Source organism: Curcuma longa, chromosome 7 (genome assembly GCF_044706935.1).
Source record: "Curcuma longa cultivar G26 ecotype Majalengka, Jawa Barat chromosome 7, ITB_CL_G26_1.1, whole genome shotgun sequence".
Classification (NCBI taxonomy): domain Eukaryota; kingdom Viridiplantae; phylum Streptophyta; class Magnoliopsida; order Zingiberales; family Zingiberaceae; genus Curcuma; species Curcuma longa.
In genome coordinates, this window is record NC_133867.1 from 4,047,275 (window position 1) to 4,073,900 (window position 26,626).

The following is a 26,626-nucleotide window of genomic DNA, read 5'->3' on the forward strand; positions in this document are numbered from 1 at the left end:
TCACATGAATTAAGGTTTGAAAATCTCACACAGTATCAAATGTGTCTCTCATTTATAATCTGTACAGATTTTGAACGGTCATCCGATCGATCGAATCAAGCTCCGCGTTCCTGGATTTGCCGCAACGACCGACACAACGGTGAGAGGCGGTACAGAGTATTCCCATCTCTATGCATCAAGGTATCGGAATGAATCATCGAGTTTGGAAACTGTTTCCTGTGTCTTCGGTCGCGGTCACAAATCTGCTTATCGTCCATCTCGATCTCTTTCTCGTCATCTATCGGTGCCACATAGACAAAGGGACCCACGAGCAAATCATTTAGACTCAAGAGCGGCTCCAGCGTCTCCACCACATCCCTCATGTTGGGCCTGAATTTGGGCTTACTGTCGAGGCACTTGTAAGCTATCGCCGCGGCCTTCTGGGCCCCTTTGCTGGAGTAGACTCCGTCGAGGCTCGGATCCATAACCCGGCCTAGCTTGTCGGGCCTGGTGAGGTACGGTTTGGCCCAATCCACCAGATTCATCTGTCGATTCGGCCGGTTCTGGTCCACGCAGCGTCGCCCCGCCAGCAGCTCCAGCAGCACGACGCCGAAGCTGTACACGTCGCTCTTAGCAGTGAGGTGGCCTGAACCGGAGAGTTTAGCGATTAATTTGTCTCTGTTAAGGGACAAATGATGACGACGACCCACAATCTTACCGGTCAACACGTACTCGGGTGCGGCGTAGCCGTGCGTGCCCATCACGCGCGTGCTCACGTGAGACTCATCTCCTTGCGGACCGTCCTTCGCCAGCCCGAAATCCGACAGCTTCGCCGTGTAATCCTGGCCGTCAAACCGTACACATCAGTTGGCAGTAAATATCGATAAAACAGATAGAAATAATATATATAGAGGAATGTTATGCTGCGCGATGGGAAATTTGTGATCCGTGCGTGACACCCATGATCTATTGCCGCTGCCGTCGCCGTGCCGTCCGGCCACCGCCGGCCGCCGCCTCGGGCGCAATCAATGCGCCACTTGCCGACGCTCCGTCCGGCGTCGGATTCTGGCCGGATAGTGGTCGGAATCCAGTGAAATTTGGCAAAACAGGATCTGCAGTGCGCGCGCGTCATTTCCGACCAAATCGCGGCCGGAATCCGATCGCGATTTGGTCGGAAACGACGCGCACTACTATCGACAGTGATCGGACCGGATTCCGGCCGAATCGCGGTAGGACATCGGCCGAGGAAGGACCAGCGTCTCCGGCCGCGATTTGGTTGGAAACGACGCGCGCCACTGTCGACGTCGGTCCTTCCTCGGCCGGTCTCCTATCGCGATTCGGTCGGAATCCGGTCCGATCACCGTCGACAGTGGCGCACAGTGGGGGGACAGCGTTTTCTCGATAAATTATATCGGATTCCAACCACTATCTAGTCGGAATCCGACGTCAACCGAAGTGCCGGCGAGTGGCGCGTCGATCGCGGCCGAGGCGGTGGCCGGACAACGCGGCAAAGGCAACAGCAGCGGCGATGGGTCAAAGAGTCGCGCACAGGTCACGCACGAGTTTATCACGCAGCATAGCAAACCCGTGTATATATATATACCGAGTCAATTAAAATGTTTGATGCTTTGATATCTCTGTAGATGACTGGTTTCTCCGCATCATGAAGGAAGGCAAGGCCCTTGGCGGCCCCCACTGCTATCTTCAACCTTCTTTCCCATGTCAACGAAGCAAGCAGCCCTGCCATTGGCCAATACAATTAACAACGACAATAATTAATTAATTAATTAATATATATATAATAGAATAGTAAAAATACCTTTAAAAAGATGGTTTTCTAAGCTTCCACGTGGCATGTACTCGTAGACCAGCATCCGGTGATCATCTTCGCAGCAATAGCCGATCAGTTTAACAAGATGCGGATGTCTGAACTGCCCCAGAATCATCACCTCGGCCTGCAATTTGTTTACCATAATTCGGTTTTGGTTTGATGTTTTCTTCATTTTTTAATAAATAATTAATAAATAAAATAAAAAAAATTAGCTCACCAGCCACTCCCGATGGCCCTGCAGGCCGTCCAAGTCGAGCGACTTGACGGCGACCTCCTGCGGGCGCAGCCCCCGGCGGATGTTGCCGTCCACGAACCCCCTGTAGACCGGCCCGAACCCGCCGGATCCGAGCAAGTTCGACGCCGAGAAGCTCCTCGTCGCGGCCCTCAGCTCCGCGATGCTGAACGCGTGCAGGTTCGAGCCGGCGAGGGTCAACGACAGGTCCTCCGCCGAGAAGCCGCCGCCGCTAGTGCTGCTGCTGATGCTCTCCTCCCACGAATCCCTCCCGCTCCGGATCTTCCCCCGGCGCGCCGAGCCGCCGCCGCCGCCGCAGCAACTCGTCAGCAGAGACTTCCACCGATCGTCTGACATGATGGCGATCGGAACACTACTACGACACTGGCGGAGGAGGAGGAACAGAGGTTTGGTTTATACGAAACTGGTAAGAGGATAAAATGACATAAACGCCCTTTTCTGAACAATTTTAAGCCACAAAAATGAAGATCTTCCCTATGAAAATAAAAAAAAACAGTGGTTAAAATATGAGATTTAAGTCTTCAGATCAGATCGTGTCATTCTACCAGCTCGGAACCTTCCCTGGTTTTGCTTTGTGTGTTTGTTGATTAAAAAAAAATGATAAATCTTAGTCAGTCTCATGGACTCAATTTTTAAGTGGTCGGTCCGGTCTCATGAAAATTTCCTACCGACTACCAGGGTAAATCGGGAAGCACATACAACGGTCAATCCGGATGCCCAGCATCCTTTGATTGTGTTCCCCATTTAGAAGAAAATTCTTACAAATACGTCATAACTGGGGATCGAACCGTGGATCCTTAGATCATAATCCGAATATCCTACCGTTGCATCATTATCCCGGGGACTATGTGTTTCTTGATTAAAGGTCACAGGTTTAGGTGGCTTAATCTTCCAGAAACGAGCTTATTCAATCATCTTGTCGACTGCGTGTGGCGGCACAGTACCGTAACAGTCTGGCTTTGGTTGGTAATTAGATAGACCAACGGACAGCATTTAGCAAATCTAAATAAATAATATTCATTAATTAATTGCATGCACAGATTCAACTTATAAATTAATTATGAAAATGCTGCGTCATTTCTTTAACATTTCCGTGGAGTAGGAATAGCGTGGCCATCAAGTTGGTGAGAAGAAATGGAGTGGAAAGCGGATACTGTGGATTTAAAAGGGGTTTGGTTGGTTTATTGTATCGACTTGACCTCAGCACTTTGTAATGCATCCGATTAATTCACTCTATTAAATTATATATCGACTTGACCTCAGCAGTTGATTATGACGGAGCGAAGTTGTAGAAGAAGATAAGCATTTGAATCTCGATGAAACCGAGATAATACCCTCTTCCGTTATAGCCAAATGCAGCTTCCTCTTCACAGATGGTCGTAGGACTGCTGGGATGACAGATTTTTTTTTTTTTTAGAAGAGTTGAAATTTTATCAAATTGTAATGGATTCACTTCACGTATATTGCGATCCGTTGCGGGCTTAAATTGGTGCGCAAGTTAAGAAAAAAATATCAAAACTTAAAATTAAAATGGAAAAGTAATGAGTTGGTAGGCTATCTACCATTCAAATTTAAAATTTTTAATTTTTTAAATTTATTATTATTTTTTAATTTTGGTTGGATCCTCAACCACGTCATAATTGAATACCTTTTATTTGAAAATCCTAAACTCTAATATGTATAATTCAATCAATCCAAATAATCTGATCAATTTAATTTTCTTAAATAATTCTTTAATTTTATCTTGATATTTCATCATTCTCCTACTAACATTCTACCTACATAAAATATCCTAAATTTCAAAATAAAATTTAATTTAACTTTAAAAAAAAGTTAATCCAATCCAAACAACATCCATCCCAAAACTCCTAATCTAAATTCGAAAATCCTCAATTTAAATTTGATATTTTTTAAATTGGATCGGATCCATTTTTGACACCAAGAGTGACGCGATCCGAACTCAACCACAAACAGTTGAAAAATTATATATTTATTTAAAGTAAATAAAATATCGAATAGATTTTAAAATTAACATTAAAAAGAAGAAAAAAATGCTACCAGATTATTCTATGAATTATAAATATTATTTTTTTGTGGTGCTGCTTTATCCATATTCCATAAATAGAAAAATATGGTGGGCCCACCGCACCAGATGATTCTTCTCGCTTCTCTTGGCGGAGTTAGAAATCGGAGCATCAAATTTCCCAATCTCTATCGCTTCTCTTCTCGCCTCGGAAAGGATTGATCTTCGTTCGCCATGTCCGTCCCGGCGATCGCCCTCACCGTCTGCTCCGCCGCTCACAACTCCTGCCAGATCGCCGCCTCCGCCGACTTCGATCTGAACCCCCGCGGTGGCTCCGTCGCTCCCTCGTCGTCCTCCGCCGCCGCTGTCGCGGGCTCCCAGAAACCGATCGTCGGCGGCCTGTCCCGCATCTTTTCGGCCTCCGCCGCCGATCTCGGTTCCTTCCGGCATGATAGGTCCGACGAGCTCGGAAGCTCGTATACCTACTCGCCGTCGCCGTTCAAGTGCCGAGAGCCTAGCCCCGTGACTGTGTTCCGCGGCCCGGCGTCGTGCAGCGGGAGCGGATCGTCCAGGAGCCCGCCTTTCGTGAGGACGCCTCGGGAGTGGATGGGAGGCGATCGGAGAACCGGGAAAGATAGGCTTTTTATTCGGAACGCGGTCAGTTCCTGCCTGGATTATGCTTCTCCCGACTTCACATCCTCGAGTGGAAACGCAGTCGATGTCGAAGAGTTGCCGTTCGGTTTGGAGGATAGTGCGATCGATTCGCCGAACTACGACCCATACGCCATGGAATTGCTTGCCGGTGCTCAGTCAAGGCACAAAATCTTCTGCGAGGAGATCATCATCAAGGCCTTTTATGAAGCCGAGAGAGCTCACAGGGGTCAGGTGAATGTAAATTTTGCACCTTTGATTAGCGTCCTAGTTGAAATAGGCCATCAATTGACCAGATTATGCCCTTTTTGATAGATGAGAGCGAGTGGAGATCCTTACCTGCAGCACTGTGTTGAGACAGCAGTTCTACTGGCGAAGATTGGAGCTAATACTACAGTAGTTGCTGCAGGGCTTTTACATGATACCCTGGATGATTCCTTTATGGATTATGATCATATTTTTCTTACTTTTGGAGCTGGGATAGCAGATCTGGTTGATGGGGTATGCTATTTTTTATATGCCTGTCAGTAGTAGAGACCATGAAGTTTATCAATTCTGCTTCTTATTTTGTCTAACTGTTCTTCTCTGAGTAGAAATTGTACTGGACTAATCTTGTAAGAAAATTTTCCCTGTATAGCTTTCATTCTATATCTTCATGATGCTTATCTTACCTTATATGCTTAGAGATGTTATGGTTGGTGGTTTTTGGTAGAATACATAGTATTTTTGTTATGCTAATGCTGCTTTTTTGTCACACATAAGGTTCAGCTTAACATTGCAACCTATTTAGTTGATTCAATACTGAAGAACATCTTATTACCATTTAGTGTATCGTATAAATGTGGTAGGACAAGTGCACAAGTTACATTTGCTGCTGTTGTAGTGTTGGTTAAATAATTACAATGATAAATGAGAGTTCTGGAAGAAATAATTTCTTCCATTTTACAGGTTTCTAGGCTGAGCCACCTGAGCAAGCTCGCTCGCGATAGCAATACTGCTAGCAAAGCTATTGAAGCTGATCGTTTGCACACGATGTTTCTGGCAATGGCAGATACCAGGGCAGTTCTCATAAAGCTAGCAGATAGGCTTCATAACATGATCACTTTGGAAGCGTTACCTGCCGTTAAACAACAGAGGTTTGCAAAGGAGACTCTGGAGATCTTTGCTCCCTTGGCCAGTAGGTTGGGAATCTCGACTTGGAAGGAACAGTTAGAGAATTTGAGTTTCAGACACCTTCATCCGGAGAAGCACAGAGATTTGTCTTTGCAGCTTATGAGATCCTCTGATGAAGCACTGGTTGCGTCTGCGTCCCAGGAATTAGGGAAAGCTCTGACTGATGAAGGTGTTACTTACCATGTTCTGTGTGGAAGGCATAAGAGCTTGTATAGCGTTTACTCCAAGATGGTCAAGTAAGAACTCGCTAGCATGTTAGAAAAATGTTATTGATGCGAAAATCTAACTATGGTAAAGCTTATTTGTAGGAAAAAGTTAAGCATGGATCAAATCCATGACATCAATGGCTTACGTCTAATTGTTGAGAACAAGGAGCATTGCTACAAGGCTCTAAGCATTGTTCGTAGACTATGGCATGAAGTTACTGGGAGATTCAAGGACTACATAGCCTGTCCTAAATTTAATGGGTGAGCCATTAATGAATATAGTGTACTTAATAAGATTGTTATTGAAATGGTGGATCCTTACCTGCAGGTATCAATCCTTGCACACAGTCGTCATGGCTGAAGGGATGCTTCCTCTGGAAGTTCAGATTCGAACGAAGGAGATGCACTTGCAGGCAGAATATGGGATTGCAGCCCATTGGAGATACAAGGAGGGCAACTGCAGTCACCCATCATTTGTGCTTCAAATGGTAGAATGGGCGAGATGGGTTCTCAGTTGGCAGTGCGAAACGCTGAAGAAGGAAGAGATTGGATCACTTGGGGACACAAATTTAAGCAAGCCAACATGCCAATTCCCTTCTCATTTCGACGACTGCCCTTGCGCCTATTCGCAGCAGTGTGGCCCCCACAACGGACCCATTTATGCCATAATACTGGAAAATGATAAGGTGTGCTTCCTTTCCCTGTGTCCCGAATTGATGCTTGCTGATAGTTAAAGATATCAGATAGTTACCGTCCATGGTTGCAGATGTCTGTTCAAGAGTTTCCAGCAGATACTGTTGTATCGGACTTGATGGCCCCTTGTAGCTTCCCTGTGAATTTGGAATTAAGGCCGAGACTGAACCACAAGCCGGTGACCGACCCAAGCCAGAAGCTAAAGATGGGGGACGTGGTGGAGTTGACCCCAGAACTTTCCGACGAGTCATTGACTGAATATAGGGAAGAAATCCAACGCATGTATGAACGAGGACTTGCGCTCTCCAGCACCCATGGTTGAGGAACCTAATGATTGTCCAAGCCAAGGATTTACAACTTCAACTTGCCATGCGAGTTCTTAACTTGTGGCCGTAAAGACAGATTGCTAGTATTTATAGTCCTTCATATGATTATTGGAAATGGTGTAAGGAATCTCATTGTATCACTGATTGCAACTTGCAAGTCTGCCATTTGTTCTGGTCGACAAGTGTGCAAATTGTTTGTTCCTGATGTGTTTTGCTTCTTCCGATCGCCTTGTCATCTGCGACGCAATGTTCAAATCTGTGAAGGATTCGAACAACTTGTCCAATGCTGCATTCATTATTGGTACAGGAGAAGTAAGGATTATAGGAAGAACAGGAGTTATAAGAAAGAGCACAGCTGCTATCAAAATCCAGGCAAACTCAGGCATTAAAAACCAATGTTGAGATCAAAAGGCACTTACAATGCATTCATGAAGCTCAGTTCCAGACATTTAGTTCCCCTGAAACCCAACATTTGAACAACAATCAGTCTCTAAAACCACAAAATCAGGAAAAACTAGAAAGACGAAACATCTCCAAAGCTAGATTAAGCACTTCCATAATAACACCCATAATTTCTGAAACTAAGGTAACCAGTCTAGCAAGACTTTGCAAGTTCATTACCAACAGGGGCAGCTGTGTTTGTTCCAACTATTTAGGGTTAGTTATATGAATCATATCCCTTTATCCAACTTTATACAAAGCTATTTTACTAGAATCTAGTAAAGACCTTTTCGTAAAAACTAATCTAGTAAGTCTTTTGCAAGTTATCACCAAATAATTCTTCAGGTAGACATCAGGTAACAAGGAGGGAAAATAGAAGTTCAGGAAACATTGTTAATCCCAGCCGATAACAGACTAGTTAGCCATTAATAATGAGAAAAAGGTTGACCAAGCCCATGATTTGATCCCTAAGGTTCATACACCTATTTCTATAGTCTTATCTGTTCTCAATAAAAAATAGGAATTGGCAGCCTTAGAATACCAAAAAAAATAGGGAGTTCAAATGGAAACAAACAGCTTAATTGAAGTAGAAAAGATTCAAACTATTGAGGTTTCAAACTATTGAGGTTTTAAATGTCTGAAGTGAAACTTTGTTGTGATTCAAATAATATAATTCAGTTTTCCAAATGAGAATTCCTCTAATCTACTACATGAAAGTAAATTTTGGTTACAAGTTTTTTGGTAAAGTGGATTATGTTTCAAATGGTTTCAGTACTATGCAATAAAAATATATATAAACTACATATCAATATAATGAAATAGACAGATGTATAAACTACATAGCAATATAATAAAATAGACAGATGAAAACTTTACAAAAAATAATCTAAATATGTCTTACGGATGTTACAATAAGGGAAATGTTTCCCAACTGAGAAGAGTAGCCAACATAATTTATTTTAGAACTAGATGCTCAGTGAAGTTAATATTGCATCTATTATTATGTGAATTAAGTGTTGTTTATCCAGATTATAACAGAAACATTTGTATCTTAGCTATACCGAGCAGGATATCACACATACTTTGCATTGTGCACATGAAACTGTACTGCATAGTTATGTGCATATGAACAGCTATCTATAGAAAGTTCATAAAAAAAAAATTAACAGCTCAGTCCATTAGATGTACCTTAACATGTTACCTGATAGTGCAAATTAGTAAAATCCAATTCTATCAAAAAGAATAGATGAACAACTCAGTTCATAAAATTCTTAGCAAATGATAATTGTGATGCTGCAAATACTCCTTTGCATAATATCACAAGGGGATGCCCTCAAACACATATGGGAAAGAAAATACAGCCTCAAAAAGTTTCTTATAAGAAGAAAAGTGCATATCTTCTTTGCAATGAAAATGCCAGCAGCCAAATTTCTAAACATAGGCAGCATAAGTAGCGAAACTTCACCTAAACACTTAATTTTAACAATTGCAACTAGTATAGGAAGAAACAATGTGAGGCCTTATAAATGTTGAATAGATCTTGTTTAGTATTCTCTAATCTTGTTAATATCTTCACTGCGCTTCAAATCAACCATTTGATATAAACTCAATTGTATTCATGGATCACAGCAATAACTTCAACATGAAATTATGTGCTGCATAATGCTTCTAAAGAAGCACAAAAAGTGGCAGGCAGTGACGCCGTGCTGCCTGCCTGCACCTCTATCAAAAATCTTCATTTCTTTGAGAAAACAGTGGCAAAGTTTGTGGTTATAGGGATACCACAATGAATGGTTTAACTTTCGATTCAATAGGCTGGATTTCTCTATTGTGGCCTTTAAAGGGCCCTGCTCTGTGATGATCATCCTCATCACAATTCAATATCTCTGTGTGGAAGATACCCTTATCACTTAAATAACTACTGAAATATCCAAGCATTTACCAATGGGTAAATGAATGTCCTGAAGGTCTGGTATCTCAAAATTTGAACTCCTTCTAGAGACGAAAGATTTTATCTTGTTGATTTCATGGGGAATCCCAGACTTCAAAAGACATGATACGAACAAATCAACCGTTACTCTATCTGGAGTACATCCTGAATTGACCATTTTCTGTAAAATTTCTACAGCTTCAAACATTCTCCCCTTCATGCAGTGTCCAATGATCAGTATAGTATAAGTATATTTGTCTGGAGTGCACCTCCTTTCCTCCATTTCTAGTAGAACTGAATTGGCCTCATCACACTGCCAGACTTACAAAGCCCATCAATGACAGGGTTGTAAATGAAGGCTTGTGGAACAACATCTCTCCTCCCGTTCAGTACCTTCAGATGATTCCTCGCATCACCGACTTTGTTCTTCCGGCACAAACAATGTATAACAACAGCAAAGGTGTATCCGTTGGGCTTTAGTTCCTTTTGATTCATCTCATCCCAGATCTTCATTGCATCATCAAGCTGTCCACTTCTGCAATACCCATCGATCAATGAAGTAAAAGTAACAACATCAGGAGGACAACCGCAAATTAACATTCTCTCATACAAAGAAATAGCCAATGGCATGTTCCCCATCTTACCATACCCATTGATAAGGACATTGAATGTAACCCTGCTGGGTTTAACTCCAGCACCAATCATAGCATCAAAAACTTCATATGCCTCTTCCATCTTGCCAATTTTGCAATAACCAGAAATGATAGATGTGTATGTGACCACGTTCGGCACACATGCACTATCCAATTGAATTTTCTGCAAAATCTTGTGCCCGCTATCAACCTGATCAGCTTTACAGAGTCCATCAATAAGAATGTTATAAGCAACTATATCTGGCACGCAGCAAAAGCTCTGCATCTGATTGAAAAACTCTAATGCAGTATCCAAGTCGCCAATTCTACAAAGACCCTTTATGATTATATTGAAGCTACATGTATCGACAGCTAGAAACTGACAACCTAAATGCTGTCTTAGAAAAACAACGGCATCACCAACCGGGTCTCTCCGAACTAGAGAAGTTAAGAGCTTGTTAAAAGTGTAGGATTGGAAACGGCATCCGTACTCGGAAACCGCAGCAAGGAAGCCAGTGGCAAGGTCCAATTTACCAGCTTCGAAACAGGAATTAGCTAGAAACTCCACGAAGGAACCATCCACAGTGTGACCGTCCCTCGCCATTTCTTCGAACAACTTCACAGCGTCCTCATGGAGGCCGGACCGGCAGAGGCAGGAGATCAGGAATGTAAAAGTTTGGGGAAGGTGGACGACGCCGAGGTCGGATCGGCTAAGGTAGAAGAAGACAAGGGCAGATCTGGCATCCGGGAGGCGACGTAGGGACGTGAAGACGATGGAGGGGGACATGACAGGCCGAAGAGGGGAGACGTGGGCGGCGGCAACTGCGTGAGTGGGGGCGCGTCGGAAGATGGTAGAGCGGAGCGTGGGTGGGGCAGGCGAGCAGGAGGAGGGTGCGTCTGCGGCAGTAGCTCACGAAATGGTGGAGCGGAGCGTGGGAGAGCATCAAAAGCGGTCATGGAAACGGGCGATGCTCACCATGGCCGTGGAGGGCACGCCGGCGGCACATCCGAGAGAGCCAGGGGTGGATTTGGGCTGGAGACGGTGACGGAAGAGGAGGCGGGTAAACGGAAGAATGCGAAACTTGGGTGGGTTCACGGTAACGTGAACCCGAGGAGGGGGTTAAATGAAACAATGACGATGCGCAAAGTGCACCTAAGAAGAAGACTATACCGGCCAATTTTAAGTATATATAAATAGAGGAATACTACCGTAAAATGGTAGTATGAAATTATAGCATGACATTCATAATTGTATACGCTGCCGCCGTCACCGCGCTATATAAATAGAGGAATACTATCTGCGCGACGCGGAATTCATAATTCGTACGTGACACTTGCGATTCACTACCGCTGCCGGCCACTGCCGCCGTCGTCGCCGGCCGTCCGACCGCCGCCTCGGGCACGATCGCGTGTACTCGCCGGCGCTCCATCCGACGTCGGATTCCGACCGGATAATGATCGAAATCCGACGGAATTCAGCAAAACAAGGTTGGTAGTGCGCACGCGTCGTTTCCGATCAAATCGCGGTCGAAGACCGATCGAGTCCTTCCTCGATCGGTCTCCGATCGTGATTCGACCAAAATCCGACTCGATCGCCGTCGACAATAGGGCACAGTAGGGGGTGGTGTTTTTCAAACAAATTACGCCAGATTCCGACCACTATCCGGCCGAAATCCGACACCGACCGAAGCGCCGACGAATGACGCGTCGATCACAGCCGAGACGGCGACCGACGATGGCCGGACGGCGCAGCGAGGGCGGCAGCAACGGCGATGGATCAGGAAGTCGTGCACGGGTCGCGCACAAGTTTGTTGCGCAACATAGCAAACCTATATATAAATAATCAATAAGACGAAGTTCGAACCCTCGATAAAGAATTAAAAGGGAGGCTACATCACCGGTAATCTACAAGAACTCTCAGTATAGCCATTGCATCTTCGTTGTTATCTACAAGAACTCGACTAGGATCTACTATGGGCGTAAAAATTCGACCACTTCATTGCTAGCAATGAGCTCCGTCTGAGAACTCATCAGTTTTGATTGGCACATGTATATCTCCAGAAGTGCCTTCCATACATGTGCACAATGAAGGTCGAAGGAGTTTGAGTCACACCAGAGTGGGTGCCTATCTAGTTGGTTTGCTTCTAAGCTTCGTGATGCTCTTTAAGAGTTCCACATTCGACAAGTGCTCGGCTTCAAGTGCTCTCTCGATCTGTGCCAGATACATTAGTTGCAGTTCTACTAAAATGGTGTTGATGCAAAGTAGACACTATGGTTTTAGTAGAGCGACCTTAGCTGCTCGTGTACTCCATTCTCCTAGAATAGCTCTTAGTCTTTCGTTCTCTTCGATATACTGCAGTAAGCTTGTTGTAAGCAAAAATGTATCTTTTTCTAATATTTTCCGATTAGAAAAGATGCATGTTTAGCTTGTGAACCTGGTCGTTTGTTACTCGCATGTGCTGGATTTCGGCATCTCTCTCAGCAATTAAACTACGATCCAGGCGAAGTTCAGACTGCACTTGATTCATCTGCATGGCTCATACAAGATGATTTAATCATACAACAGTAGGCCTCCATCTAAGAATGCTTTATCATTTAAGAAGTAAACGACTGGTTTACTTTTAGATATCTAACTGAGTAGCAAAACATGCTTATTAAATACTGCAGGTGTTCTAATATGAGCAGAAAGCGACAGCTTGTCGTACCTCGGCAGTCAGTGCTCGAAGTTCTTGATTCCGAGATGCCAACAAATGAGCAAGATCAACCTGAGCAGATGCAGGGACAAAGCAAACTAAGAAGGTAATTATATGTTGGAGGCAGAAATATTTATCACTATATATATTTACAAGCGCAAAATGAAACCTAGAGAAAAGCAAAAAAGGAAAAGGTAAAAAAATACTGTTAGCATTATCTGGTCTGTCATGCTTCAGAAGAGAATTGACCTAACCTACAAGTTGACCCTAGGAATTGACTTGCAAGTTGAAAGGGAACTAGAGGATGACATACATAAAAGGTTTATCACCAGTTATGTATTCCAACCTAAATCTTGTCACAAAGGGATTACTTAATCTAAATGGAAAATCAAGCAGATTTTTAACTAACCTGTGGAGTATTTCCATCATCAGATCCTTGATATTTGCTTAAGCATTCTTGTAAACGGAGAACCTGCAAAGAAACAAATTTGAACCTTGAAAAGATGTACAAAGTAAATCAACATGAAACTGAGTTACATGCATTGGTCTGCCCTTCTCCATCTCCCATGCATTATTTCCATGCATCTTAAAATGGACAAATAGATGATAAATTGATCTTGGCTGACAAAAATGTGTTTAGCTAATTTCTCGATAAAACAAACATGCAGTTTCAACACTAGGACATCTAGTAAATCAATAAATTATCTACAAGTTACTTCTACCTTATGTTACAATGATGACTAGCAAAATGAAAGAGCAATTAAGCATGTATAAAATGATAGTAGATAGTAATATAAAGTTTGGAGTTTGGAATGCGTGAGGCAGATGAAACTTATTGTTTGTCCCGCCTAACAACACAGAATGAATCAAAACTACAGAGTCGCACATATTCTTTTTGCAGGGGATTCCACTAAGCAAACAACTGGAGGACGTCTCGTGGAACAATAGCTGGAGGAGGTGCGAACAGCATTGCCAAGTTCTAATGAAGAAGATGGAGGTCATCAGTTCATGAGTGTATGGTCATCTACAAGGTAGGGTTTATCTGAGAGCAGCCGAGCAGCCGTTCACTCACAATCCATTGATCTCCATCAGCTTGCAATCCACCAGTGGAAGCTCCTCCAGGATACACACAAAAAAAAAAAAAACTCAGTTCTCATTCTTCATTTCTTCTTCCCTCCTTTTCCTCCTACTGATCAATAACAATTGGCACCACCTCTATACACCATTGGCACCATCAGAAAATCTTGCTCTAGTTGAGGATTAGAATCCCAGCATAGAACACGACTTCGACCCTAGATATAAACCTTTAAAAACATACATATGTAAATGAACTATAACCAAATGTCTAAAACTCATTGACGGGAACCACAATTTCCAAAAAAATTGGCTAGAAATATGATAAAATTCCTCTCAACTCATAAAGTTACAAATATTAATGTGTACCAGGCAGTCTATACAAATTAAAAAGCCAATCACAGGAGGAATTTAAACTACACATAATCAAATTATAGTTCATTTGCTAACTTGATAGATACCTCTTCGTTCAAATAATGAAGATTTTCCCGTTGGTACTGCAGTAAAGCCATTTGTTGGTCTGAAAGACGGCCACCATCATAATATCTATTAAGACCAAAATGCATTGATACTGAGACAGACATGTCAAACAACACCATGAAAGAAATGCTTGGAACAAGCACTGGTGGATACAAAATTATAGCTAAAGCAAAGTTATGAAGAAAAATTATTAAATGAGCAAGTGCAAGAAGAAATATATTCAGGAGCACATATTCAATATACTAAAGTTTTGTTAATCTTACGCTGCTAGAAAACTGCACATGTTCTTTTGTTAAAAATGAATGCTTTAAGCAAATAAAACTCCAGAAATATTAAAAATAGAATTAAAAAAGAAACTGAGACAATGCATATCATCTTTATTTCCTAATCTTGAAGTAAGATGTGAAATAGAATATCAAATATGCACTCATTAAATAATTCAATTATGATCCAACATTTTTCCTTGTGCTTTTGTCCGCCTGCATAATCTAAATAATGTTAGTAGCTCAAAATAGTTTCCTTCAAAGATCTAAACAGCTGAGATCAACAAGGAAGATAAATTCAACCTCATATCCTCCAATGAACTTGATGGTTGTAATGCAGAGTAAAGAGACTTCAATATATCAGGTTGGCTATCCAAAGAATTGTATTGATGAATATAGCCTGCAAAAACCAAGATATTTTGTGTAAAAGCATACTAGCATAAAGAATTTTATTATTGAGTGATACTCTCGATCCTCTGGCATATAAACCAAAAAAAGCTGAATGAAAACTATGAAGGACATGTGGCAAATGTAATCATGCTCCTCTTCCAATCTAAATAGAATCATAACAGCAAAAATTTGTGGCCATGACTAGAGGTTAGCATAGGTTACAAGTATATCTAGAATAGATGGAAAATATCTTGATGGGTAGGTTCTAAATAATTCTGGAACATGACTAGCTAGGTTCTGCATCCCAAGATATCGAAGTGGTAATTTGATATTTCTTGTTTGGTTCCTCAATGGAAACACCTAGAACAAGAATGGACAAAAATCAATCTTGTAAATGTTAGTCGTGTAGTTTGTTAAACTTATAGAAACTCATTTTTTTACTATTTCCATGTACTACAACACAATAGCCGTTGTGGTTAAAACATAATAATACTGAAGAACATGCACCAAAAGAGTATTTGAAACCAACTGGTTCATCAGGTCAAGGCAATTCCAGTTTAATGCTCAGCATAGTAAGTTCCTTATCAAAACTCAGGAACTTATAGCTATAGGTTGGGTTTGCACTACTGTGTAGCTTAGGACTTTTTACTCAAAAAGATTTCTCCTGTGTAGGAAGCAGAACCATCAAGTATAATGATCAACCTTAACCATGACTAGCAAAATTGTATATCTAAGCACATAAGTTGACAAAAAAAGGAAGATTATTAATGAGTTGTACCCCGGTGGGTAGTCACTTTTATTCTACTTGAGCATATACTTCAAATCTGTGAACAAAACATGTGCCAAACCATCTAAAAATTAAAATACATCAACATTTGTAAGATAAAAACAGATTATAATAAATTCACTCACCAACATATACACTCATAAAGCATCCAGCACAGATGACTTCGACAAGCATGACTATCCTGCAAATATCACAGAGTAAAAGGATTCAAGCAATTAGCAATGAGAAGTTCAAGTTTGTTGCAAGAACTATGAATTTATATTAGAGAAACACAGAAACAGTCACTAGATTGGAAATAAATGAAGATGATACACATCATGCTAATAAATGTTTGAGTCTCTGTGATTATATATGCATTTTTGTGCATTTATATTCACGTATTAACTGGGTTTGTAATTGTACTATATACAGATCTATTAGAAACCTGAGTGTGAACACATAATGTAACCAAACAAATTGGATACAAGTTGCAGAGGACATCAAGTGACATACCTAAGCAATGCTGTAACAGATAATATCTTGATATATGGTTGCCAAACCAAGACAAGTAGCATCAGTGCACTTCCTACACCACCAAAAGCAAGAGATCAGTTACCAAGTGGCTTGCCAAACTCCACAAGGAAAAACAGCATGCTCACTTAGATTGTTTCCCTGCTTTAACTAAGTCATTCAGTAGAAAAAGTATATAAACCAAATAGATAATTTTAACTTTTAGGGTGTGTTTGGTTTAAATTATTAGGTAATCACATAACCAAGGTTATGAGGTATAAAATATAACCTAATGTTGTTTGGTTCAACTTATTTATTTAAAGGGAATAAAACACAATCAATTTAACATTTACTATATTACCCTTGATTCAATTTATTTTTAGAATAAATTAAATTAAATTAATAATATTAATATTAATGATGATAATAAATTAATAATATATAAAATAAATAAATATAATTTATTTATAATTTTTTAAAATTTAAAATAAATTTATATATATATTAATAAAATAATTTAATAAAATAATTATTTTAATAAAATAATTTGTTAATTTATTGTTAAATAATAAATATAATTAATAATATATAAAATAAATAAACAAAATTTATTTATTTTTTTAAAATTTAAAATAAATTTATATATATTTTAATAAAATAGTTCATTAAAATAATTATTTTAACAAAATAATTCATTAAATTAATAAATATAATTCATTAATTTATTGTTAAATTAATAAATATAATTTATTAAATTTATAAATATTTAAATTAAAATTTATTGAATTAATTAATTCAGTTTCAATTAGGTTTCACTGTACATTTCAATTAACTCAATTTTAAAATCGAAAGATAATCATGGAAAAAAATTCCGTTAACATCCGGAATCATAAAAAATCTTAGGCTGCCAAGGTAATCACATTTTGGAGTTATAACCCATTTGGGGACGTTTTGCTGATGTAACGGTGATGCTGCATTACTTGGGAATCGTTGATAACTTGAACCAAACAAGATTATTGTTGATAACCTTGGACAGATAACCAAGGTTATCAACGATAACCCCCAACCAAACGCCCCCTTAGTGGAAACAAGGGAAATACTTTTGTATATAAGGTCAAGGGAAATTAAAAAAGGAATTCTCATTCTAGAATTCAGAATTTTGTAACTTAAGTAATCGCATTCTCTCCCAATGGCTACATGGCAAGCAACATCTCTTCCAGCGATCACAGGAAAGTTCTGAAGATATTCATTTATTTAGGTCACTATTACATCCCCTTAGAGGAAACTATATTGGCATAGATCATTCAAAAAAAGATGGTGAATTAATGGTATGGCATACCATAGGTAATGGTAGCAAAAGGAAATCGAGCAATATGCTTCAATCTTTGGCTGAAAGAATAATAACCCTGAATACATGTATAAACCACTATTAGATGCTTCTTACACAGTGACTTGTTAGGGCACAAGAATAAAAATTATAGTTTACTAGAAGCTCTTTTATGAATTACCTTCATTCAGATCACTACAGCAGGGATTTACAAATATTTAACAAGTAGATAAGAGGAATTAACAAAGTTGATATGAACAGTGTATCAGATAATTTGTCACCAAACGTTTGCTTCACACAGGTGGCATTTCAGCAGATTAGACTTGCATATTCTTTAGATAGTCCAACTAGGGTACAAAATGACCTTTTTTTGGCAAAACCAATTATTTTGACAACCTTATCTTTGTACCCATATAGGGTACTATCTAAAATATTTTGTATACAAATAACTTGTTTATCTATATGATGCTCATGGATCTCTTAAAATGATACTTCAAATTATTTAAGAGAGAAGGGAAAATTCAGATTGAGAGTACATCAAAGTACCTGCAAACGCACTTTTCTAACCTGGTAAACCCAATATTGCTGAAACATACCTGTAGCATGTCAAAATCACATGGTTAAGATGGGTGTTAAAAAAAACTATCAGAAAGAAAATTTAAACAATGAAGAACTTAAAAGACAACCAGGAAAAATAAATAGCAAGGTCGAAAAATCTGGAAAAAGAAATTAAACAGAAGATCAAATCCAACAAACAAAAAATTGTAGAGTAATGCAAAAGTTGTCAACACACTACCACAGAGATGAATAACAGTCCTTATGTCTATAAGATGCATGGAGGATGGTGAAATTAAGATTGTGCACCACGTGCATGTAGAAACTAGAAAGGGGGAAAAATAAGTAAAGTATGCCAAAAAAAAAGGGGGAAATAAGAGGATCATGTGTAACTAGAGGAAGGTTGACTCTAACAACGGAATAAGTAAAGCATGCCAAAATTGTGCACAAAACTCATAAAAGGACAGAATTAAAAGGTAATAAAAAATACAAAATAAACAGGGAATATTTAAGCAACCAGAAAGGAGATAAAAAAGATAAGAGGATCAAAGAAATTAAATACTAAACCTGTAAGGATCAGAAGTAGAACATTGCAACTACAAAGCAGTGTTGGAATTGATTTTGGCACTACAAGAAATATCCATGGAGTTGCTGCAGCTACAACAGCAAACCCTGCCTAAAACAATGAGATGAACGCTGAATATCTAATTGGTATGAAAGAAGATAAAAATGATAAAAGGGTACAAAATAGTGCAAGCATAAACAAGAAACACTGAAGCACTATAGTTTATTGTAAAGGAGATAACAGATTATGAAAGATACAGCTCCCTCATTGGAATATTGTTTCAAAATAGGCTCATTAAATAGAATAATCTTGTAAAAAGGATAAAGTATACTTGCCAACAAGACACAATATAAAGCACTACCAAAGATGCTTCGATGCTCTCGATGACCAGATAATGGAGCTTCATGTAGGATGTCAAGAAACCTATAACATATTTAGAATAAAAAATATAAAAACTTTGACAGATACAAGATTAAAAGTAGAGTCCAAAATCAAAATAGAAACAATGCTCAGAAATGACCCACTATCTACAAGCACTAAAAATCTAAGAAACCTATAAGGATCAAGTTATGCAATGCCATTCATGAAGAAATATTGGCTCACGACTCATGAATTTAATTTGTATTAGCATCACAAAGCACCGAGAATGGAGGCATTGGGCTCAGTACCTCTACCGTCCAGATCAATTAGAATCACCATGTATAAGGTGCCTTCTGGTTTTTGGTTTGTTGTTGCTCCAAAAACTTATTGTTGGAAAAAGGAAAACCAAGCCAGAACAATGGGGTAAATTATGTATCCTCCAAGTTGTTTCTTTTGTGTTTAAAATGTGTATTTGATTCTCAAATCTCACCTATATACAACATAAACAAATTAGACCGTTGAAACATGCTACCCTATGTGTATTTCTACACATGACTTGTATTAAAATTTGTTAGGTAGCTACATCAAGACATCTGCAATTTATTATTAAAAAAACTTCTTTTACAGTGTAAAACTTTTTTTATTTGTGAGAAAAGACACTTTTTAAAAAAATAATAATAATAAATAGTGATAATTTCTTACCTTTCTTTAAAAACAGCAATAGAAATTATAAAAATGGTAAGATATATCATTTTCTTAGAAGTTACTAGAATGTATTGTTCTTTTCCCTGATGTTTAGTTAGGTAGATTTATTAACTTTTAAATTTAAAAATAGAGATCCTTTGGTAAAATGAAGATGTATCCTTTTGTAGAGATTTTTTTGGTATATTCACATCACCCTCATGATAGAATTACATAGCTACGCCCCAAGCCTGCACGAAAGAGAAGATTCTTCTTATTCGTCTTAACTATATGAACAACTTAAACATTTATATCTCAAAGAAATTGTTCAGAAAAACACTCTCCCCCAACACATTAGCTCTTCACGAGAAATCGCTACGCAACTATCACCAACTTTTGCTATAAACATTGTTAGGGGAAATCCTCTCTACCTAAATGGATCCAGGGACAAAGGGAGACAACTCTATAAACCTTGCACTAAAATCAATTACATAGCCGGGACAGAATTGGAGATCGGCGAGGACTTACAGGTCGTTTCCATCTGCAGAGAGGGCCGCGGCCGGGGAGGCGGAGGGTCTCTCGTGGGCCATCGCCACCGCCAATCGAGTCCTCTTCAGTCTTCACCCACTCCCCTCTCTAAACGCTGCGATCGGCGCTCGGAATCCGCAGCTCTCATTCTTCCGCGAAGCAGCGATCGAGAAGCGGAGATCGATCGTCGCTACCGATCGAATAATTAGGGGCTCGACCGGGTTTATTTACCCAATCGAAGAGTGTACGGTCTACCGCTAACGGCCCACGAGGCCACGACGCCACGTTGCGGTTCGAGTCTTTCAGAGAAGAATTTGTTTATTAAAAAAATACTTAAAAATAATTATAAATTTAAATTATATAGTTACAAGAAGTGCTATTTGGAGAAGAGTAATATTAATTTTCTTACGTTATTATTATTATTATTTTTACCTCCTATAATTCCATTTTCCAAGAACAACTGTTTCATAGCATTCAGAACAACTGTTTCATAGCATTCAGACAGTTTTCCAAACACAGATCAAATTTTACTCTTTGCCAAACTTGCCTTACAACTCTCTGGCAATGTGGCTATGCAAAATCGCCTACCTCAAGACTATCAAGAAATAATGAGAAGCTTTTGGCAGGTGCCTTGGGTCCTCAGTAGGCCTGGAGGATCGAATCGATTAGATCGCGGAGCGGCGCAAGCTCTCGCTCCTCGATAAGATGGAATTCCTGCAAACAACAATGCGAAAAGAGATTTCATCATCAAGTCCAGCTTGATCCAGTGCAGCTCTGACATTGGTTTGCTTACACTGGTGAACAGTGTGAAGTGCTTGAAGCAAGTGTTCAGATGAGCCTCCTCCTTGAGACTAACAATCTTCTGAAAATGAGAGTGATATATGTGTGCATAAATGCGAAAGAGGCGCTTCAAGATCGTCGCGACGACTTGTCGAAAGTTCGGAGGGAACGGCGCTCCTGAGGAAGCCAGAAGAAGGGCTAGGATTCAGAATCAGTGAATACAAAGTGAAAACTGACTTCTGAGGAGCACTAGAGTACCAAGTTTCTTGGGGAATATGTCTTCGTCATTCAAATGAGCTTCGACCCAATCCATCAAATAATCCACATATTTTGGGGCCGAAACCTCAATTGGCCTTTTGATTTGAACTCCATCAGCCCATCTATACTCGTAGCTGTGAAGAACAGTGAATGTTCAGAATAACAGAAAAAGACTGAAACTTATTATATTGTTTGTGAATGTGAAGAAGAATACTTTGGCCCAGCAGACATCACTGGGCAGCTAGTTGGAGTGCAGAACTCATCTAGAGTGCCATATAATACATTCACTTGGTTGAAGAAATCATCAGCTGAGAGAAGAATGAGAGTTACTGAAGTTTTTTATATGAATAATCTGAGATTCAGAACTCACTGTTGACAGCGAGCCATTCGTTCAAATCCACTCCAGGCGGCAATCTCACAGCCTCTCTCAAGTTGCCACTGCCCAGAGTAGCATCGATGTGCCTTTTAAGCCGAGCACCCTGTTGAAACAGCAAGGAAGGATGATAAAAGATGCGAGCAATCTGTTTGTCTTCGCAGAACTCTGATTGCGAAGAAGCCAAGAACTTTGGATGGGAAGAAGAAGCAGAAGAGGATTGCGAAGAGTTTCTGACCTTGTTGCTTGAGGTGCCATTCTTTTTGGGGCGAAACGTCTTCTGGTTTCTACTCTCGTTTAGATCATAAAACAATCAAAATACAATCGAAATTGCTTCAAAAGAAGAAGAAGAGAAGATGGATGAATTGGAGAGGAGAAGAACCTGTGGGCGATGCCGAAAGGAGCCATTTTGTGCGTAATTCAATCGATCTCGTAAGCCAGTTCGAGGAAGAAGAGAGGATGCTCTGCTCTGTCTGTTGCAGCGGGAGGAATCCGTTAGGGTTTTTTTTAAATAAATTTCTCATTTTTGAGGGGGTTGCCTAATAAATAGCGAGATGACAGGCTGGCGACAAGCTGACACCTGGTAAACTTGGTCAAATCTCATCTGAAGCCAGCGAGGACGCCTGCGCCTTGGCAAACCTGATTATTAACTGAGTTATTAAATATTACTTTTTTACTATTTATTTTGGCCCCCTGAATTAAGAAACAGTTTGAATGATTCCCCAAAAAATTTTTTTTAAATATATATATACATTAAAAAATATACGAAATATTTCACAAATTATAGAAGACAAATTAAGACTTGATAATTAATTAATCAGTAGAGATGTAATTTTTATTATATTTTATTTTTTTATTAACTTTTTGTCGTAATATTTGTAAATCTCGGCGTATCTTTGTGAGCTGACCTGGACTCTTCCGGTTGGATGGGAGGCATCCACGAGCTGGAGTTGGGAATTTGGTAGCTGGCATCGCCGTGTGCTGAGCTGGCATTCTCTGGCGAATTTGGATAAATATAACGTACACAAATGGATCTTTGCCGTGCTCTATCCTATGGACCGAAATTGGACCGGGCCCACACCGGTCCAGAATCCTCTGTAATTCTGGCCCATTTTTGTGGGGTTCAGGTCTGGTACTGACCTGTTATAAGCCACATTGAACGTGTCACGTGACTTCAGGGCGGTAGCGTAACGTCTCCGGAGGAGCTTAGAAGATTCTAAAGCATCAACCGTCAGTTGTTGTTTCGACATCCTGAAACCTAAAGTTATGGGTTGGTTAGGTCAAGAAAATCAGGACTTGATCCGATTGGAAATGATACGTCGGACATAAGACTCGATTCTATAATTGACTAACTTAGTCCCACACCCTAGCTTCACGTCCGAGTTCTACACTCATGCTCCCTACCTTAGCAAAGTAGTCGATCTCTGATTTGATTTCTTGTCCGACTCGACAACCAGTGCAACTTAAGATGCAACATCCAACTTCTCGATTAAGTTCCACTCAGGTTTAGCACCAAAACTCCGAGTCCGGACCTCCCGATCAAACAACCCACTTGGCCCCGAACTCCATCTCAGATCCCATCTTGGCTCCGAATTTCGGGTAGCCTTAGCCTAGACTCTCTTTGTCGCCTAAGCTCCACCCGCCCAGTGCCCCACTTAGTGCTCGACTGACTCTGCTCCCATCACTTTCTCATTCAGCTTGTCAGATCGTCGCTAGAAGAGCACGTGCTATGGTATAATATCTGTCCATAGAGACAGTATAATTTATGACGATAGGGTCCGATGTCGTATCAGGCATGGACGATAAGACCCCTTCATTATAACAGCAACGATGGAATATTTTTTTACCTCTGATAAAACATCTCCACTGATGTGACATCTCCTTTATCACAGATGGGACATCTCCTTCCATAGCAACTTTATATAATAGCTCCTCTGGACACCGATGCAATGCAGGTACGCGTGAATATGACCTCCCTTCCTAGTCTTTCCTCACCATATCTAGACAACTGTCTAACTTGAGCATCAAAGCGGCTGAGCTAGCTAGGGTACCCCCGGCCTGTTCTCATCCTCTTCCTTCTCCTTGCAATTTGATGATCAGCAGCACATCAGATCCCTGATGTCTTTCTCCTCAAAGTCGGTCGTGAGTCTTGCGTGGCTTTGTTAACATATAAGTCAGGTGTCCGGTGACTTATCCGAAGACGATATAGAATAAGAATATCTATATATTATGATATTATCTATTTTAGATTAAAATATTAATTATTCTATTTAATATTCGAACTTTAGTACTCTTTTACCTATGCACTACCCTTACGAAGATAATACTAATCTATATGTAGCCAATCAATCATACAAAATTCGTAAAGCAAACAGAGAACGTGTCTAATCACTTTTAAAAATGGTTCATCAACATTAGTACGATGTATGACAAATCATCACAAGTCCCCCCATGCACCCATCTTAAGTTGGACTAACTTGTTTAGGTCATGATTGGAAGCATGTGACCCCCACTCATTATAAAAGTAAGTTAGATTGAGTGATTAAGTATTCGATTCGAGATCCACATAATTTTATAGTGATAGAAAGAAATAAGAAGATCAGTCTGTCAAAGCAGTATTATAGTAATGCTAATGAAAATTTTTCATAAAATATGATCGATCATCTCCAAAATTAATTAGTTTGAAGAATTGAAAACCTTAGGTAGGATCATTCTCAAAAAAAAAAAAAAAATCTTCCCCTAAGGTATCATTCTAAGTGGGGCACACAAGTGCAACTCGACAAGACTAAGACCAACCTTCATAGCAAGATAGGTGCAATGGATATAAAATTCTATGATGTCTTAATTGTTAGATACCGATAATTCAAGCTTCGAATTCGACTATATATAATAATAGACATCGACAAGTTGATATAACTGAAAATTAAAAGCCAAATGAATAATTTTTGAGAGTTAGGCAGCTAGCCACCAAAGTTAGATAGGATGACAATGTACAAGAAGTGTATACGAAGTGATGCATATATCGTACATACGATTCATACCATTGTGCCTCTCTTGCTCCTTCGAATTGAACATGAAATCTTACTTTTGCCTCGTATAAATACATACATGAACAGGCTACCGAATACTTGCTTTATAGTAGATAAAGAAGTTTAAGCTAAAACTCAAAGTTCCTATCTTGCTATATCTAAGAGCACCCACATTAATGTTAATATATGAGTGTTATAAAATCCAAATGTTATTACAATCAATGTGGGTGAGTGTTATAATATTCATGAATACATATCATTCAATTTTTTAAATGTAGTTAGTAAGCAAAATTTAAAATATATATATATTATATATTGTTATTTAATTTATATGTTGATGGTTTTTAATGTTGTATTCCTTCATTTTAAATTTATAATAAATTTTATTTTTAAATAATTGACATTGAAGATGAAATAATTTTAAGTAATAAATATATTTAAAAATAATAATATTATAGAATTACAAAATAAACTTGAAAATATATTTATTTATTTAATATAAAATTAAAACAAAGATAAATAAATAGACAGTGACTCATCAATAATGAATATTAATGAAAAAATATATATATATTAATATAATAAATATGTGATAAGTGCGTCTAAGTACGGATGCCCTGACTGTCAAAAACACAACAAGGTGTGATAGTCGACGAGTATCTAGAGTAAACACTTTCGGCTCCTTCAAAGCATATATATTTCACTTTTTCAAAAGGTTAATGAGAGAGAGAAAGAGAAAAAGTGAAAGAGGTAGGTAGAAAATTCCATGTTTTTCAACATCCCTCTCCCCCCATGCATTGCATGAGATCTTTGGTCAACGCGTGATCCAAGTCGTTTTCCCGCTCAATGTTGACTTTTAGATCTCTCGATGCATGCCACTTCGTCAACCGGCCAAAGGTAGGTGACTTTTCTTTGACACTCGCAACGAGGGAGGCAGTCAGTCTTTTTCCTCCATCTCTCTCCTTTAGCTATCATGCGATCAATTATATGCAGCACCAACGACGATTACAGTGAAGATGAGTAGTCAGATAGATATATATTTGATTAATAAACAAAATTTTGAATGTAATTTCATCCTGTTTAATAATTAAGGACTTAGCCCTTGTGTTTTAACAGCTACCTTTAACCTACCAACTCTCATGAGGCCTTTAATTTGTCTCAATGAAACGCACCATAATACATTAATTGGATCTCCACTGAGACTGACAGATCTGAGGTGCATGTTTCTCCTTCATGCATTCCAGTATTCATCAGTACCAGAAAATAAGGGATTATCGACCAGTAAAAATGCATGCATCACAATAATTCAAGATACTCACATGTTTTGTGATCTATAAATACAGATCATCAGATCTAACACACACACTGTGGATTTCATTGTGGTCAGACTTAGAATTACTCCACGAGTTCCACTTGTTCTTTGTCATCATGCATGCACATCGTGTTGCACTCTGCTTCGTCAAATGAAGTGGCCTGGCCTGATCAGTATGCATATGTCTTTTAATTAGTTCACATTATAAAATTCAAAATGCAAATTAATATATATATATATATATATATATATAAATAAAATATATATATATATATTTGGATCTGAAAAAATTGTGGTATTTATTTATCGAACGTGTTTACTTTCTCCAACATGAATTAATGCATCATCGTAATTATAGCGAGGTCATGAGTTGTACAAGAGGTAGGCGAAATCTATATACTTCAATCCGTAGGCTAGGCTATAGGCTAGGCTTATGATCATATTCTTGTCTCCCCAACAGTAGTGAACTAGCCGATTCATTAAATGCTCCGATTGTGATTATTGAGATTAATTAATGACTCATTAAAAATATATGAATTATTAT

At 39.3% G+C, this 26,626-nt stretch overlaps 4 protein-coding genes and 1 pseudogene across 9 annotated transcripts; 1 reads left to right on the top strand and 4 right to left on the bottom strand.

Moving 5' to 3' along the window:
• Window positions 1–9: 9 nt before the first annotated feature.
• Window positions 10–2,454, bottom strand: LOC141831483 (serine/threonine-protein kinase RIPK-like). Of its 2 annotated transcripts, XM_074718842.1 has the most exons (5): window positions 2,028–2,454; window positions 1,799–1,934; window positions 1,583–1,719; window positions 698–821; window positions 10–625 (listed from the first exon to the last, which is right to left on the bottom strand). In XM_074718842.1, exons 1-5 carry the CDS (start codon window positions 2,397–2,399, stop codon window positions 96–98), a joined length of 1,299 nt encoding a protein of 432 aa, XP_074574943.1. In that variant the 5' UTR covers window positions 2,400–2,454; the 3' UTR covers window positions 10–95. The 2 variants fall into 2 exon arrangements, with proteins under 2 accessions (XP_074574943.1, XP_074574944.1); XM_074718843.1 differs by lacking the exon at window positions 2,028–2,454 and having other exon boundaries at window positions 1,799–1,952.
• A 1,777-nt stretch (window positions 2,455–4,231) lies between these two features.
• Window positions 4,232–7,353, top strand: LOC141831915 (putative GTP diphosphokinase RSH2, chloroplastic). Its single transcript, XM_074719338.1, has 6 exons — window positions 4,232–4,971; window positions 5,053–5,238; window positions 5,686–6,146; window positions 6,219–6,377; window positions 6,445–6,802; window positions 6,883–7,353. The coding sequence occupies exons 1-6, from the start codon at window positions 4,321–4,323 to the stop codon at window positions 7,129–7,131; spliced, it is 2,064 nt and encodes a 687-aa protein (XP_074575439.1). The 5' UTR covers window positions 4,232–4,320; the 3' UTR covers window positions 7,132–7,353.
• A 1,134-nt stretch (window positions 7,354–8,487) lies between these two features.
• Window positions 8,488–11,181, bottom strand: LOC141832275 (uncharacterized; annotated as a pseudogene).
• Window positions 11,182–12,008: 827 nt separating this feature from the next.
• LOC141831750 (protein FIP1-like) lies at window positions 12,009–20,514 on the bottom strand. 2 transcript variants are annotated; one of them, XM_074719155.1, is made up of 14 exons: window positions 20,331–20,514; window positions 19,123–19,184; window positions 18,764–18,872; window positions 18,188–18,237; window positions 17,654–17,720; window positions 16,318–16,390; window positions 15,951–16,006; window positions 14,952–15,048; window positions 14,367–14,451; window positions 13,241–13,303; window positions 12,844–12,903; window positions 12,574–12,666; window positions 12,429–12,491; window positions 12,009–12,350 (listed from the first exon to the last, which is right to left on the bottom strand). In XM_074719155.1, exons 1-14 carry the CDS (start codon window positions 20,341–20,343, stop codon window positions 12,264–12,266), a joined length of 978 nt encoding a protein of 325 aa, XP_074575256.1. In that variant the 5' UTR covers window positions 20,344–20,514; the 3' UTR covers window positions 12,009–12,263. The 2 variants fall into 2 exon arrangements, with proteins under 2 accessions (XP_074575256.1, XP_074575255.1); XM_074719154.1 differs by having other exon boundaries at window positions 18,764–18,868; window positions 19,093–19,184.
• Window positions 20,515–20,812: 298 nt separating this feature from the next.
• LOC141831935 (MOB kinase activator-like 1A) lies at window positions 20,813–22,230 on the bottom strand. Of its 4 annotated transcripts, XM_074719366.1 has the most exons (7): window positions 22,124–22,230; window positions 21,980–22,028; window positions 21,739–21,847; window positions 21,583–21,676; window positions 21,369–21,502; window positions 21,124–21,287; window positions 20,813–21,044 (listed from the first exon to the last, which is right to left on the bottom strand). In XM_074719366.1, exons 1-7 carry the CDS (start codon window positions 22,147–22,149, stop codon window positions 20,970–20,972), a joined length of 651 nt encoding a protein of 216 aa, XP_074575467.1. In that variant the 5' UTR covers window positions 22,150–22,230; the 3' UTR covers window positions 20,813–20,969. The 4 variants fall into 4 exon arrangements, with proteins under 4 accessions (XP_074575467.1, XP_074575465.1, XP_074575464.1 ...); XM_074719364.1 differs by having other exon boundaries at window positions 20,813–21,287; XM_074719363.1 differs by having other exon boundaries at window positions 21,739–22,028.
• Window positions 22,231–26,626: the final 4,396 nt, after the last annotated feature.